Source organism: Oryzias latipes, chromosome 3 (assembly GCF_053564925.1).
Source record: "Oryzias latipes strain Hd-rR chromosome 3, Olatipes_Hd-rR_3.1".
NCBI classification, from domain to species: domain Eukaryota; kingdom Metazoa; phylum Chordata; class Actinopteri; order Beloniformes; family Adrianichthyidae; genus Oryzias; species Oryzias latipes.
In genome coordinates this window covers 31266514-31282289 of record NC_136239.1, presented here as the reverse complement: position 1 = coordinate 31282289, position 15776 = coordinate 31266514, and the positions used below count along the sequence as shown (strand labels likewise).

Here is a 15776-nt window from a genome sequence, read left to right as displayed (position 1 = left end):
CAGTGGAATTTCTAACGAGTTTTTTCAATAGTATTCTAGAGAGTGAGAAGATGCCTGAGGAATGGAGGAGAAGCGTTCTGGTTCCGATCTTTAAGAACAAGGGTGACACGCAGAACTGCAGCAACTATAGAGGAATAAAGTTGATGAGCCACACAATGAAGCTGTGGGAAAGAGTAGTGGAAGCCAGGCTTAGGAAAGAGGTGGAGATTTGTGAGCAGCAGTATGGTTTCATGCCCCGTAAGAGCACCACTGATGCCATTTTTGCTTTGAGAATGTTGATGGAAAAGTACAGAGAAGGTCAGAAGGAGCTGCATTGTGTGTTCGTAGATTTAGAGAAGGCGTATGACAGGGTGCCGAGGGAGGAGCTGTGGTACTGTATGAGGTCGTCTGGAGTGGCAGAGAAGTATGTCAGAGTAGTTCAGGACATGTATGAGAGAAGTATGACGGTGGTGAGATGTGCTGTAGGTCAGACAGAGGAGTTCAAGGTGGAGGTGGGACTACACCAAGGATCAGCTTTGAGTCCTTTTTTGTTTGCTATGCTGATGGACAGGATGACAGACGAGGTAAGACAGGAATCTCCCTGGACAATGATGTTTGCGGATGACATTGTAAATTGCAGTGAGAGTAGAGAGCAGGTGGAGGAACAGCTAGAGAGGTGGAGGTTTGCTCTGGAAAGAAGAGGCATGAAGGTCAGTCGTAGTAAGACAGAATACATGTGTCTGAACGAGAGGGATCAAGGTAGAAGCGTTAGGTTACAGGGGGCTGAGGTGAAGAAGGTGCAGGAGTTTAAGTACTTGGGGTCAACAGTTCAGTGTGATGGGGAGTGTGGAAAAGAGGTGAAGAGGCGAGTGCAGGCAGGTTGGAGTGGGTGGAGGAAAGTGTCAGGAGTGTTGTGTGACAGAAGAGTGTCAGCAAGACTCAAAGGAAAGGTGTACAAGACAGTGGTGAGACCAGCTCTGCTCTATGGGTTAGAGACGGTAGCAGTGAGACAGAGACAAGGGGCTGAGATGGAGGTAGCAGAGATGAAGATGTTGAGGTTCTCCTTAGGAGTGACCAGGTTAGACAGGATAAGGAACGAGTACATCAGAGGGACGGCTCATGTTGCCTGTGTTAGCGACAAAGTCAGAGAAGCCAGACTGAGATGGTTTGGACACGTTCAGAGGAGGGATAGTGGATATATTGGTAGAAGGATGTTGGAGATGGAGCTGCCTGGCAGGAGGGCAAGAGGACGGCCAAAGAGGAGATACATGGATGTCTTAACAGAGGACATGAAGTTGGCTAATGTTAGGGTAGAAGATGTTCATGATAGAGCGAGGTGGAAAAGGATGATTCGCTGTGGCGACCCCTGATGGGAAAAGCCGAAAGAGAAAGAAGAAGATTCATTCATTCATTCATTCATTCATCTTCTTAACCGTTTTTCCCTTTTGGGGTCACGGGGTTGCCGGAGCCTATCCCGGCTACTTGGGCGTAGGCAAGGGATACCCTGGACTGGTCGCCAGTCTGTCGCAGGGTAGAATATCCTCAATCACACATCCATTCACTCTCACACTCACACCTATGGACAATTTCGAGTTGCCAATCAACCTATGAAGCATGTTTTTGGATGGTGGGAGGAAGCCGGAGATCCCGGAGAAAACCCACGCATGCACGGGGAGAACATGCAAACTCCACACAGAAAGGTCCCCCCACTGATGTTGTGTTTTTCACGTCCCCCAGCCGGGACTTGAACCGGGGGCCTTCTTGCTGTGAGGCAAGAGCGCTAACCACTGCGCCACCGTGCAGCCCAAGAAGAAGATATATATATATATATATATATATAAGAAGAAGATATATATATATATATATATATATATATATATATATATATATATATATATATATATATATATATATATAGTATAATATATTATGTATATATATACGCACTCACACACACTACATGTATATATATATATATATATATATATATATATATATATATATATATATATATATATATATATTTTATATATATATTTATATATACATATATGTATGTATATTTATATATACATATATGTATGTATGTATGTATGTATATATATATATATGTATATTTATATATACATATATGTATGTATATTTATATATACATATATGTATGTATGTATGTATGTATATATATATATATATATATGTATGTATATTTATATATACATATATGTATGTATATTTATATATACACTCACACACACTACATATATATATATATATATATATATATATATATATATATATATATATATATATATATATATATATATATATATATATGTATGTATATTTATATATACATATATGTATGTATATTTATATATACATATATGTATGTATATTTATATATACACTCACACACACTACATATATATATGTTTTGGCTTTTCCATAGTTCTTGGGTTTAGATATTTCTCAGTTATTTGACTTTCTGTTCCTATCCTGCTTTGCTGCTGTCACACCTGGGGTTAAGCTCCCAATCTTCCACAGCTGTTTTTGGTTTAGCTAATTGTTCCTAGGTGTATTAAAGACACTTTTTTTAATGCATGGTCTGTTTGTCTCAGCTTAGTTTTTTTTACTTGTGCAACACAATATATCATAAAAATGCTCCTGGTCTTCCAAAACTCAGTTCTGTTATTTGGACAAATTTCTTTTCAAACCTGTGTGTCTTTTTAAATGATTTAAACTTTTCATTTCACTTTTTATTTTGCTACATTTTTGTTCAACTATTGCCTCAGTATGTTATTTGAGGTTGTTGATTTAGCAGTTTAGGGGGCCCAAGCGAACAATAACATGGGGCCCTCTGGAGGAGTTATTATATTATTTTTTTTTTATAAAAAATATCCTTACCTATGGGGTTAAATGTCAAATAACTTCCATACTGGTCAATTTTTAGACAGTCAATAATCTTAAAGAATGTGAAAACTGAAATACATAAATTATTTTTACTTGGAAAAACATTGTGTGATAAATTCAATAATTTGTTAATCCCTCACTACCTAGTAGGAAAAAATGTGTTTTTCAGTTTTTTTTTTCTTTAATTTGTCAGGTTTACTAAAGACAAGGCTTTTTATTTTGTTTATTCTCTTCTTGTTTTCCCCATTTTTTTTTTTCTGTCTTTCAGCACTTTTGGAAGTATGGCAAAAAATATCTTGCTTTCTCAATAATGCACAAAGTTTTATAAAGAGCTGAAAGTTCCCCTAATTATTTCCATAGCAAAAACCCCATTTTGCCTATTATTATGTCAACTAAAAACCTCACTCCCAAGGGTACAAGTGTCCTCCTGATAGAGTATAATATTTTGATACGGCATTGGCTGATTTGGCTTGAAGTAAAACTCATTCAAATGGGACCAAAAGTGAACAGAGGTAGAAACAGAATCAAGATTCTTTGAATTATGGGCACTATTAATTTCCACTTATGCTAGATGAACAATTTAACAACGAAAAAAGGAAAAATTACCAGTTACTATACATGTATGTATGTATATATATATATATATATATATTTTTTTATTATTATTATTATTATTATTATTATTATTATTTTTATTTATTTATTTTTTTACAATATGCTTCATTTTTTAACAACCTCTGATTTAAAAATAAAAAGTAGGTCATCTCTTATTTTTTAGTCTAGCTTCAGGAATTTATTTTTTTGACCTAATTATAGGTACCAAATCATCAGCAAAACAATGTTGCTTTTAATTGTTCAACGCTAAAAGAATGATTTCATTATCAAGGATTGCCAGAAAGCCAAAAGATTTTTCCTTTGTTGTAGTTTTACTTGATTAGACGTAAAGTCCGTGCTCAGAGGAATAACTGCCTTTCACAATGAGAGCTCTATCAATTTTTCCCTGTCAGATAAACAGTATTCTGCTTTGAAGGACAATCAAGTCCAACCTAGAGTCTTCATGTCTGTCAAGCTGTTACTCACACAACAGCTGGCAGCATTCCATTATCAGCAGGTCTTTCTTTGGTCCATAACTTCTGGAAAATGCATCCTCCTCTTATTGAACTTCACTGCTGTTTTATCCTTCTGTCACATGCTCAATTAGTTTGCACCTGGAAATTACTACAGCTTTCCTTTTTTTTATTTTTTTATTTAATACAATAGCAAAGTCGACTTTATCCCATAAATATACAGCCAGACTCTTTCTGAAAGATCCAAATTTGTCCAGCATTATCTGTTTGTCCTTTTGCAGTAGGCTGCAGAAAAACACCCAAAATTTCCCAGAGGAGTTGACAGTATGCAAATGAGGGGTCAAGGTTGTACAAGTCAACGTTGTTTTGTATCTTGGCAGCTCTACTAGAAGATGAGTCACGTTTGTGTTTTCCTCTGGCTTCTGCCTTCTAGGAGATTGGTGAAACAAGCAAAAACACTTTTAGCTCATGTTCATACTTTTGCTCTTTTTTTCTGTTTGCATGGCAAAAAATTCAGTCGGCACAAATTTGACCAAGATTAAATGAAATGTATTTTACCTCAAGGCAGAAAGAACTCTAGAACTCTAGAAATATGATAGGAAACTAGTTAGAGTATCTTTACTAGTCCCATAAAGAGTATTTTTTTGTCTTTTTTTTTTTTTTAAATTAAATGTCATTGCCATAGTGTGAACAAGTGTGTTTGTCTTTGAACTATGAATTTGAAAATACTACTTTTGTTAATTTTAAGATACTGTTGACAGTTTTTGATTCTTTAGTTGTATTTTTTTAATGATAATGAAAATGCAAACATGCCTTAGATGTCTGTTGTCCATCAGTAAATTGAAAAAAGTACCACAGGAAATAACAGCAGCCTTATGTGCATGAATAGTGAAATGCATTACTGACACTTAAACTCTGTTGTGTGTTGTTGCAGCCCTAAAAGCGGTATTTTAATAATAGCTAGCACAAGAGAGAATAATCCCACTTGACTATTTATTAATGGGAAACCCATTCCTCAAGATAACAAATTCCTGGATTTAAAAATGAATTGTGACATTTGCCTGTTTGAGTTCTGTTTGATGTAGTTTTACTCGTTCGTGATCAGATGTTACCAATTCAAATACAGGAAGTTTTCCCCCCAAAGAGATCCGGAGAAGAAGCATTACCTTTTGTTAATGACCTGATTAGATAAACTATGTAGCCTTTAAGCAAGAAAAGAGTGTCTTTTAGACTGTTCCTCCATCTACTTTAGGACAGAAGAAGAGGCAGTAATCTGTCTCAATTGCAGTTACTGTAGGAAATCAAACACATATTCCTTTGATGTACGCATGAGAGTTATGTAGTTCTACAGATGGCCTATATAAAAAAGGCATAAAGGTGACATGTTATTTTGTCCCGCAGACATGCAAAACCTATTGTGGGTGTGGAAATACTGAGAGTAAGTAGAGCATAACTGATTTGAAAACACTCATCTCACGCATCATGAATCACAGAAAATGAAAAAACAAAAAGGCAGCCCTTCATACTCAGTTTAAAGGATTACAGTCTCTTTTAAAGAATTTTTACTGAGGGATCTAGACCTGTTCGGTTTGTAGAAATATGCAAGTAGTTTGGATGGAGATTTTTACCTCTACCTAGGAAATTCTATAAATATTTAAATACAACAGCAAACGTTGTCTCTGTTTTCACTTATACACTATCTTGTTACCTTCTGAGAGATGCCTTTGTTGTTTTTAACCAAGAACAAACTTGCTGGAGTCCCAATTAGCAATGAAGAATGGATGATTTTGGTGTTGCCTGTACATGTTATGCTATGTTTACACAGCCCTCGGCAATGTGCATTCAAGTGACTACTTCCGATAAGAAGTCTTTGTCAACGTGCATTTCGCGCTACCGTGTTCACGGGTCACTACGCAGGTTTCTACAACTGTTTTCGGGCTCTGTGTACAAACAACCATCCATTGAACGTGCGTTGAAAGTTACCCCAGCTCAAACTTTGAGCTATCAGGGACTCGGATTTGATAATGACGTATGGATGGTTTCAATTTCAATTTGTGGAAATACCACCCATTTTAAAATTGATCATGGAGGAAAGGTTAATAATTCCGGTTTGTGTCCAGCTTCTTTCATATGACACCAAATCTTTCATATATCGGTAAAGAGCTGAGAAAGAAAAAGCCTGTAGCAAGATCTGTGAGATTTGCACCACTTTGACATTTCGCACCAAGCCTCTTCCAACTTCAGTTGTCGGACCTGTGCTAATATAGGGTAGTGACAGTCCAGTGTGAACACCATATGCTAAACCGCGTTCATTATTGAACACGCATCACATGCCTGGTGTGAATGCAGTATTGGACATCCAGCTGATTCTGCTGGTATTCTTAACAATTTTTGGGGGGCATTGTCAATAATTTAACCAAAAAAGGGCCAAATCTCTAATGATTTTAAACCTTATTTAAGTTCCCTAAACGAACTTAACCCTTGTGCTATCCTAGGCACTTTAACATTGGGAGTGGGGTCATCTAGACCCCACAAGACGGTGCGCTGAACCTTTTTTCTTCAATGATTTGTGATCTTCACTGGTGTCCATGGATTACATGAAATCCTCTTCACCTTTATCCACCTTTGTCATGGTAGGGATAAAACATCAATGTAAGGGTGGGATCATAGGATAGCACAAGGGTTAAACTCAACATATTGATTAAAAAAAGATAATAAATCATCAGTTCTGACAGGACAACTGCTCAAATTGACTCAGATTTTTAACACGTTAACATACTTTATGCACATAGAAGAAAAGTAGACTTTTATACAATATCTCACTATATTTACATGACATACAATTCGCCATCAGTGCAATACATAGGAATGTTGCATATTTACTGAATGTTAAACTCTTTCCTTAATGAAAAAAAATATTTCCATAGATGAAGCTGGTAGAACTCATGTACAAATGAATATGTGCAACTTTTATATCAATAACAGCTTCACAGGAAATAAAAAATAAAAATCTCAGTAGATCCTTCTGGACAATCAAACACATTTGTGAGATTGTTTGTCTGAGTTTGTGATACTGTCTGTGTTTGAAAGAACTTTGGCAGTTTATCGGGAACAAAGTAATCAGAAAATATGAAAACAAAGTTTCAAACTGTCATGTTCACAGTGGTCATTCAGAAAGGCTGGAAGCTGAGAGAAGAAAGAAAAGAACATAACACAACGAAGACAAAACGCTCTGCTTTTTCTGCTAACATTGTTAGCACAGAACGCTGTTGTTGTTTTTGTAATGATTATAAAATTACAAAGACCTATGAAGGTTTACATAGCAGTCATCGCCATTTCAAAAAACATGGTCTATTTTCAGGTCGACTCGAAATACAAACGGTCTGAAGGCAAGGGGACAGGACCCTGCTCGGCGGTCATCATGGGAGAGACATGACACAGAGGACATGCACAACAGTGCAGAGAGGAAGAACACGAAGCCAGAAAAAACGGGTGCAAAATGAACGACTTTGCAACGATCAAAACGCCACACGATCAGAAAATGACTAACACCGGACAAAATAATCAAGCAAATTTCAAACATACAAACGTCACCATAATTCTTATTTGTTTAGTTCTTTTTTTTCCACTGGTTTGGCACTTTATTGGAACAAATCTCTGTTCAAAAAGACTAAATGTTGTACAAAAAGTATCATGTCTCATAAACATAACTGGTAGAATATAGTACTTAATAGTAAGCATACGGTAAGTAAACACTTGTACATACTGTAGTTTTAAAATGAACATTCCAACAGATGTTTTACGCACATGCACAAAAACAAACACAACTCTCACTCTTGCTGCTTCACCACTGTTGGGGTTCCTTTGCTTCTCTTTGGACAATCATTCTGCTCCTTCCAGCAAAACAGCTGCTGCTACTCTCAGCCCCATCATTTCTTCCAGACCCCATTTCAAAGACCATTCCTAAAACAGCCTTTCTGCTCCGTTTTTTGCTTATGACACCTCCTCTGCTGAGCGTGTGTCTGTCTTGAGGCGCACAAACTCTTTGGCCACTTCGTCGTGGGTCCTTTGAGAGAGTATCCTCATGATTGTGAGGCCCGTTTCATCCATAGAAATGCTCCTTACAAGAGGGTAGTCGGCCGAGCAGCTGCCTTTGTCCGCAAGCTCCTTGAGCTGGATGACCGTCATGCCAATGATGCGGTCTTCCCTGGCAAAGCAGTAGTCCTTTACCGAAACGTGTAGCTCGTAGACCTCTGGACCATGTTCGTTACTCAGAACACTGTGAAAAGATACATTAAGAAATAAGATGACACATTTGACACATTTATAATTTTAGGCTAGTACTTTTCAAGAAAAACACAACAGATACAGACACTCGCAAAAATGTATGCCCAACGGACTTTATTGCTCTTTGTTGTATAAGTCAGAGGAAAATCATTAGACGTTTATATCATAGAACACAGATTGCTCTTGGAGCCTGCCATTAGCTGTATTTGCCTCTGAATACAACCTGTCAGTAAATGAGTTCAGCTTGATAGCATTTCCCCAAAGGGAAGTCTCATCAATGTGTAAGGCTGTGATGAGGAAATGCAGTCATGTTCTGTAAAGGAGATGAATGTCATCTCTCCAAAGAGCCATTATTCTCACAGAAATGTTTCTTGGTTGTTTTCTAATTGTTTCCAGCAATATAATACCATCCTACAGTCAAAATGGGTTTGCACTTAAAGGACAACACTGCCTCTGGTTTGTGGCTTAGCTAAATTGACTTAACTCTATGAAAACAAAAATGAGGGGGATCAAAAGGTCAAGGCAGATGCTTGATTGTCTTTTTCCCCATAAAGACAGATTGTGCTTTTTAACAAGGAGCCATCCAGTTCCTGCTGGAGCAACATCCATATATTTTTTCTTCACTGCAGTTATTAGAAGATACATGATACTTACTACTGGAATAGCTCATTATACTTTGGTGACCAGTTGTTGTTCTTGGTCTTGGTGCTAAATTTGCGCTTCTTGTCCGCCAAGTGTGGACCAATGGCATTGACTTCAACAAAGGGACGGAACATGGCGTTGGTCTGCCAGCTGAGGTTGTTCACCCCGATCACTGTGAAATTCAGAAGACAAAAGGAAAAGTTAAGACCATAGAAAACAAAAACAAACGCCATCTGCTGGAATGCATTATTTATATTTACAATTATTGTTGAATTGTTTCAAATGGGAAACTATTAAGGCATCTGTAATAAAAACAAAGCATTGCATTCTTTAAAGAAAATTATTTTTTCATCAATGACAGAAAATGCCACAAACTCTTTGAAATACCATAACCCTTTGACGGTTTACACAATCAACATAATTCCAACAGATTATGAGGCTGAGAAAAGCAGTATTGTGAATTCGTTGGCATTATAATTGCATAAACGTTCAATGAGTTCCGATAATGCAAGCTAAAGCTCTGATTCAAAAGGGGTAATAGATTGGACTGCAATTAAAAACTTACCAGTATGTGAATTATTATTGATGATCACAAAGGAATGTGCTTCAGTGCATCCACAAATCAATTGATTTTATAGATATTGAACATTCGTATAAAAGCTACAAACAACAAAATCGAACTAAATTCTCAATTCTCTGTAATAATTGATTTTCCTTTAATAAAAACTATGCAAATAAGATTGCCATGGCAACCTAATTTCCAATCCCACAGTCTTGTTAGAGCGGGCACTGATTATAGATGTTTGCAGCTGTAATGCATATGGTGCTTCTCAGGGGAGGCGTAATAGATGTCATTACAGCTTCTGTGTGGGTGAAGAGATGAATCTATGCCATTAAAGATTAGAAGTTGTGCTCATCTAAATGAATATAACTCCAACATTTTCTTAAAGAAGTGAACTTTTATAAAAGCAAAAATTTGGTTTCAAAAACCCAATTAGTTGAAGCGGCACTCTTTTGTTGAGTTGTTTTAGTGTGAATGTTTGAGTTGAACATTAATATTTGATTTTAAAAAAGTGAATGTGGTTAATTTTCTGATTTAAAAAAAATTTGATTAATTATCTGAACCGGAAATGGTTGAAGTATATTGTGTGTTCCTGAGCCTATAAGGCGACACCTTGACTTTGACAAATTGGAAACTAAAGGCGACGGAGAATGCCAAATTTAATTGCACCACATCCAACAGTTAATTTGATATTTCAGTGCAGTCCATAAATTAACTCCTGGGATCTGTCTCCAATTTACAAATACAGCTGATCCATACTTTCTGTGTGAAGGACTTATACACACAAATGCTGCTGATTATGAGTTCAGCAGTTTTTCCAAACCTGGCTGTGTCTTTGCAGGGGAGCGATATGAGTAAAAGGAGGTCTGACTTTGGGAAAAAGCTCACCTTTCACGCTGACTTTGTGCTCTCCGGTGCCAGGGTGAGAGATGAGATTCACTTGCATTGACAACTCCCCCACTGATCCACTGGATGATTGAGCTGGACACACACCAAAACAGCAACAGGAGAATTGGAGAGGCATAATAAAAATCACAGAGAGCCCATGGAGAGGAAGCCAAGGAGAGACGCAGTGAAAATAAGAGGATGTAAGGAAACGATCCAAAATGTAGAAGCTTCACTTTATTTTTCTTTTACTGGAGTGATCCAAAAATGGATCCAAAAAGCTGTGTATGAATACATCTTTGTGTAACAGCAATAGAAGAGCACCTAGGACAAAACGAAGGCTGGTATTGTTGAATACGTGCCCATAGCTGTCGAGTAGTAGGCACAGTCTGGTTTTCTCTTCACCGTGACAACAAAAGAAAGAAAACATAATCTGTCTAGTTCGAAGGCTGTGAAAGAAGCAGATGGTAAGGCGGCTACACAAATAAAATAAAAAAAGCTGTGCTATGATGAAATGATCAAATTGATCATTTCAACAACACTGTGTAGCACTGAAACTAACTGCGGTTTTTCTTTGCAGTCATTCCACTTTAATCTTACTAGTAGAAAATTATACTAAAGCATTGCTGACCATGTGTCTCTGCTCCCTCTTATAGAAGTCCTGCCTGTTTCATCCAGCCAGTGAAGCTGGAACACTGAAAGGCAAGTGTCGGTGTGGTTGATGAAAAGACGTGTTGATCTGATAGCAAATCGATACCTGCCAAAAAAGCAGTGCCCAGTATGGCTGGTAATGAAGAAACAAGGGTGGAGATTTATTACAGTGGTACTCTTGGAAGGCTTGGACAGGGCAAAAATTCACTGCACCGCTAAGGCCTGCTCTAGTGGGAAATCAAGGGAGCAATCCCTACCGCATGTTTACCATAGCTATTATCTGATATAATATTATGGGTTAATGGGTTCTGCTTGGTTTCTGATGGGTCTCAGAAATGCAGATAAACAAACAGGCGGGCACAGTAAGATAAACAGTGTGCATCAGATGGAAAGGAGAACAAAGCACAGGTAGCAACGGTTGCTTTATGCTGAATAAGAGGACAGATAATGTAATAAAAAAAACCTAAGAGATAAGAAATCTGAGCAGTTGATATGAAATACTGTTGACTCCTGTTCGACTGTTAAAATATCATATTAGACTGAATTCATTCTAAGCTGATAATGGACAGAGCCTGCAGAGTATTTAGGCTCCACGGCTGCATAAAATACCTAACCAACCCATTAAGCACATATACGCTTCTGAGAGATTAAACTGGTGCAATCGGTGGTGTAAATATGCTGCTGTCAAAGCTCCTGGCTGAACGATTGATGAAAAAGCGTCCACTGTGCTACGACGAGCATCAGCACTTCAAGTACCTTTCCATTTCTAGATACTACATTAGTCCGGCTCCCATAAAGAGCAAGAAGATGGTGTGAAATTGGGGATGAGGATGGGGATGGGATGAGAGATGAAGAGTGGGAGGGACACACAGAGCAATCTGAAAATAGCACATAGAGAAATGCTGCATGTCTATGCCCATCTGCCAGTTAGTGACAGCGGCATGGCTGGTTGGCCTGCTGGCTGCCTGGCTGATGAGCTTTCTCCTGCAGCTTTTCTACTTTCCTGCTGCCTGCCTCTGTAGCGTTCTGCTAGACTGAGCACAGTAAAGCAACGAAGAGCTTTGAGCCTCGATGCCCCGCTGGCTGAATTCTCTCTTGGGTGTCTTTGGACACCTTAGGGTATTTCTGCCTTGTTACAGAGAAACAAGGGGGAGGAGGAAAAATGTTCTATATGAGACAGATGAACGAGACAACATGTCAAAGTGGGTCAGTGATGACAGAAAGAATGGGATGGAAGTGTCCGACAAAAAGTCCATAGATGTGTACGGTTGAGGACACAAAAGCAACAAACATTTAAGCCCTTAAGGGGATGTGGAAAAAGGTAATGTTAAATGTCTGATTTCATTTCTTTACAGTAAACGAGTCAAACCATCTAAGCTCTAAATGGGTTGCATACAACAGTAAAACATTTTTACGTAATTGCAACTAAGAATGGTAGGAATTAAAAAGAACTTGAATTGTTGCCAAAAAGTGAAACTTTGAAGGCTTGAAGATCTTCCAGAAAAGCTGCTGATGTGTTTTAGACAAACAGTCCAGTCGAAACATTGACAGTCAGTCAGTCCCAGTTTTTTCATTGTAGCTGGGGCCTTAAACACCACAACAGTAAGACTGTTTGTCCCTCCTGAAGATTTTACACACACACCGATGGCAGTGTGTACTCTGTTATTGGTTTACCATTCACTCAAAAGACAAAACACTGAATATGTGTTCGTTTGCATCACCAGAATGCAACATTTTCTCAGAATAAAAGTAGTCTGTCTCATAGAGAAAAATATAAATGTGGATTTTTGTTTCAACTATACCTTCTGCTTATTCACTTGGAAAAAGCTTGCGCCCAGCAAGAGATGTTGCATAATTTAAATCACAGCTTTGGAACGAGCACATTTAACGTGCAAGACAGAACAAATTAACTAGCTTAATGAATTGGATGATAAGGGTCAAATGAGCTTTAGCGCAGCATGGATTTCCTTGTGTAAGAAAACTCCAAGAAAAAGATGCCAAAATGACCAACTATTCAAACATTAGCTGCTATAAAGATTTTTTTGGTCAATTTTTTTTTTATTCTGAAAAATTGGTCTTTTTCTTGGCTCTCAAATTTAAATTATAACTACTCTTCCTAATGTTTCAAACCGTTTGTTACCCACAGCAGACAGCAGTTGAAATACAAACTCCTTAATCAAAAGCACAAAAAAAACACAGGGGCACATTAAACTGCTTTGTATTACGCAACTTATCTGAAAGTGACTGAATCGCTTCTTACCTTGAGAGGTTTGGGTGCATATATATTTCTTGATCAAGGCATCTGTAGGTTGAGTGTAAAGGCTGAGCGCATATTTGAGGGATTTCATATCAGGGCTCTTTTCAAGGAAGGTTTTCTTCAGCCCGTTTCCTCCAGCATGGAAGTATTGCTACACAAACAAGATATGATCAAATCAGTCAAGATGATCACAGCAAAATTCCAAAGTAAGTTATAGGCTGAAAATAAACTTGATGTGCACAGTTGGGTTTTATAGAAGCAGGAGGCCAGCAGTAGACAGCTGTAATAGCTACTGCTGACTCAAAATTACCATGCATTTGAATCTAAACCTACTGCATGGACGGTTAATGCTTGGGCCTACTAGCTGAGGACAGACGAGGCTTTGCCTTTTCTTTAAATGTTGTCACCACCCCCATGCACGGGAGGTGGGCGGCCACAAACGCAACTTATTAAGAGAAGAAGTAAACTGGGAAGCACTGTATGTGGTGACTTGGAGAGGAAGCCAATGCCTAAGTGTCGGAACACTTGCGGTGTTAGCATGTTCCAGGTTTAAAAGTCTGCCCACAACAGTCTTATACCTACAGGTACATGGTAGATTAAAAGACAGATTTGTTCTGTGCAAGCGTCAGGTTTCGTTGGGGCACATCCTCATCAGGCAGGTTGATGTAATCCATTAGAAAGTGTTTGCAAATATGTTTATACTGGTGTAAGGTCTGCACTATGCAGAGGCTCAACAAAGGAGGTTTCTCTGAAAATGACAGGGGCCTTCCTGAAATAAATACCCTACAGTCAGTTATAAATACACATCATAATCAAAGGTTTGCACTTTTTGCATCAAACAAGTTTTTCTTTAAACTATAGGGTTTAACTTTTTTTTTTTACAAAAGATTTTGTTTACACTAAATAAATACATATTATCTATTTTTTAAACTAATTGCATTGAAATCCTGTTTTAAATGTTTTATTTAGAATGCCAGATGGATAATGATCAAGGGGGTCAGTATATACAGCATGCATATTGGAGTATCTCCAACTGTTTTTTGATATTTTACTTAGGGGCCTTTTTAATTGTTCATGTGCTATAATGAATATTTTGTTTGTATTTTTTTTTCAAAGATGTCCTGGCATTTTAAATGATATAGAGATGAGAGTAATGTTTCATGCAGGAATTTTGTAATATCAGATCACTAAACTAAGCAGCAGATCTACCTCTAGCTATGAAACCCAATTCAAGCGTGTTTAGAATATCAGCCTGCTTCTAGTTGAATTTACAGCCACATGTATATCACAGCTCATCACATTCTCTATGGTTATGTCCTGTTTTTATTTGCACTCTTTACAATTAAAAACCTTTTTTTCTTCCTTGCTTATTTCTTGAATCTTCTTAGTAGTATGACATCATTTTAAAATGCTGGTCAGCTGGTCAAAAGCTACAGCGGACAAAACAGTTTTAACACTTGATCACGTATATATTCAGAAACTCATGTGTGTGGACACTCAGTTCTATAACTCCTTTGGGTCTGTGCATTTACCCCACTACCTTAAGTGCCCACTCAGATTAAAATTGTGTTTTTAGTGTTTTTAACATGCTATTGTGATGATGAATGAAAATTTAGAAAAAAATATTTTTCTAAAGAAAATTAAGCCTGAAATTGCATTTCTGCGGATTTCTTCGCTCAATTTGTTGTTAATCAGGAGCAGACAAAAAATAAAGATTGAAGTATAACTTCTTTTTGATGCAGAAAATAAGTTGGGTTGGCCTGAAGCTTGCTCTGCTCCATTCTGATGCATCCACTTCTAGACGACTAGATCCATTTACATTTTCGTTTTCCTTGTCTAAGCTGACATCTGGCTCAAAACTCTATGACTGGATATATAGCTCCAATATTGATCACTATTTTGGTTGTACTGGTAATATTAAATTGGGGTTGTGAGTGGCTGTAAGCTACAGGGACTGCGTGTAAATGGACAGCTCAGTTAGAGCTGATGGAACGAGGCGGTGGGGTTGCTCTGTGCCAACGGTCCCGCTCACAACCCAGGCGTATTTGTAATGAACTACTGTTGCTCTGCAGAAACTATGTTCCAGAAAACAACAGGTTTTTTCATTCGGGTTAAAAACGGATAAACAATGATCAGACCACCAGGAACACTTTTCAAACAAAAGATGATCTGAGTGGAACATAAAAGACTTTAGTCCAGCTACAACATATGTCCTTATGTGATCACTATTTACATTTCAGTATGTCTACAGTGTAAGTTTTTTCATTTTGATCATAAATCTAAAATACAAGCAGCATTTTTTCCTATTTTAAATAAAACTTCTTTCTGGTTTTAAGGACATGTGGCTTTTTAGATGTTGTATGATGCAGGTAACCTTTCTGTTTTTTATCACATATGTAAAAGCAGTATAACAATAGGTGAATGTTCTCATTTAAATAAAAAAAGAAAACTTTTCTTTTTTTTACCTGTCCAGTCCAACTGCTGAGCACACAGATGAGAGCTGAAAGCCTCTTGTGTTGGGCATATTTTACTGTTA

At 37.6% G+C, this 15776-nt stretch overlaps 1 protein-coding gene across 4 annotated transcripts in view; it reads right to left on the bottom strand.

Moving 5' to 3' along the window:
* Window positions 1-6715: 6715 nt before the first annotated feature.
* unc13c (unc-13 homolog C (C. elegans)) overlaps window positions 6716-15776 on the bottom strand; it is a 130944-nt gene continuing 121883 nt past the window's right edge. For all 4 annotated transcript variants that reach the window (XM_020700036.3, XM_020700044.3, XM_020700039.3 and 1 more), the window contains 4 exons: window positions 13244-13391; window positions 10336-10428; window positions 8898-9057; window positions 6716-8235 (listed from right to left, as the gene is read on the bottom strand). In XM_020700036.3, coding sequence (XP_020555695.2) covers window positions 7950-8235; window positions 8898-9057; window positions 10336-10428; window positions 13244-13391 — 687 coding nt within the window. In that variant the 3' untranslated portion in view covers window positions 6716-7949. The remainder of the gene's footprint in view (window positions 8236-8897; window positions 9058-10335; window positions 10429-13243; window positions 13392-15776) is intronic.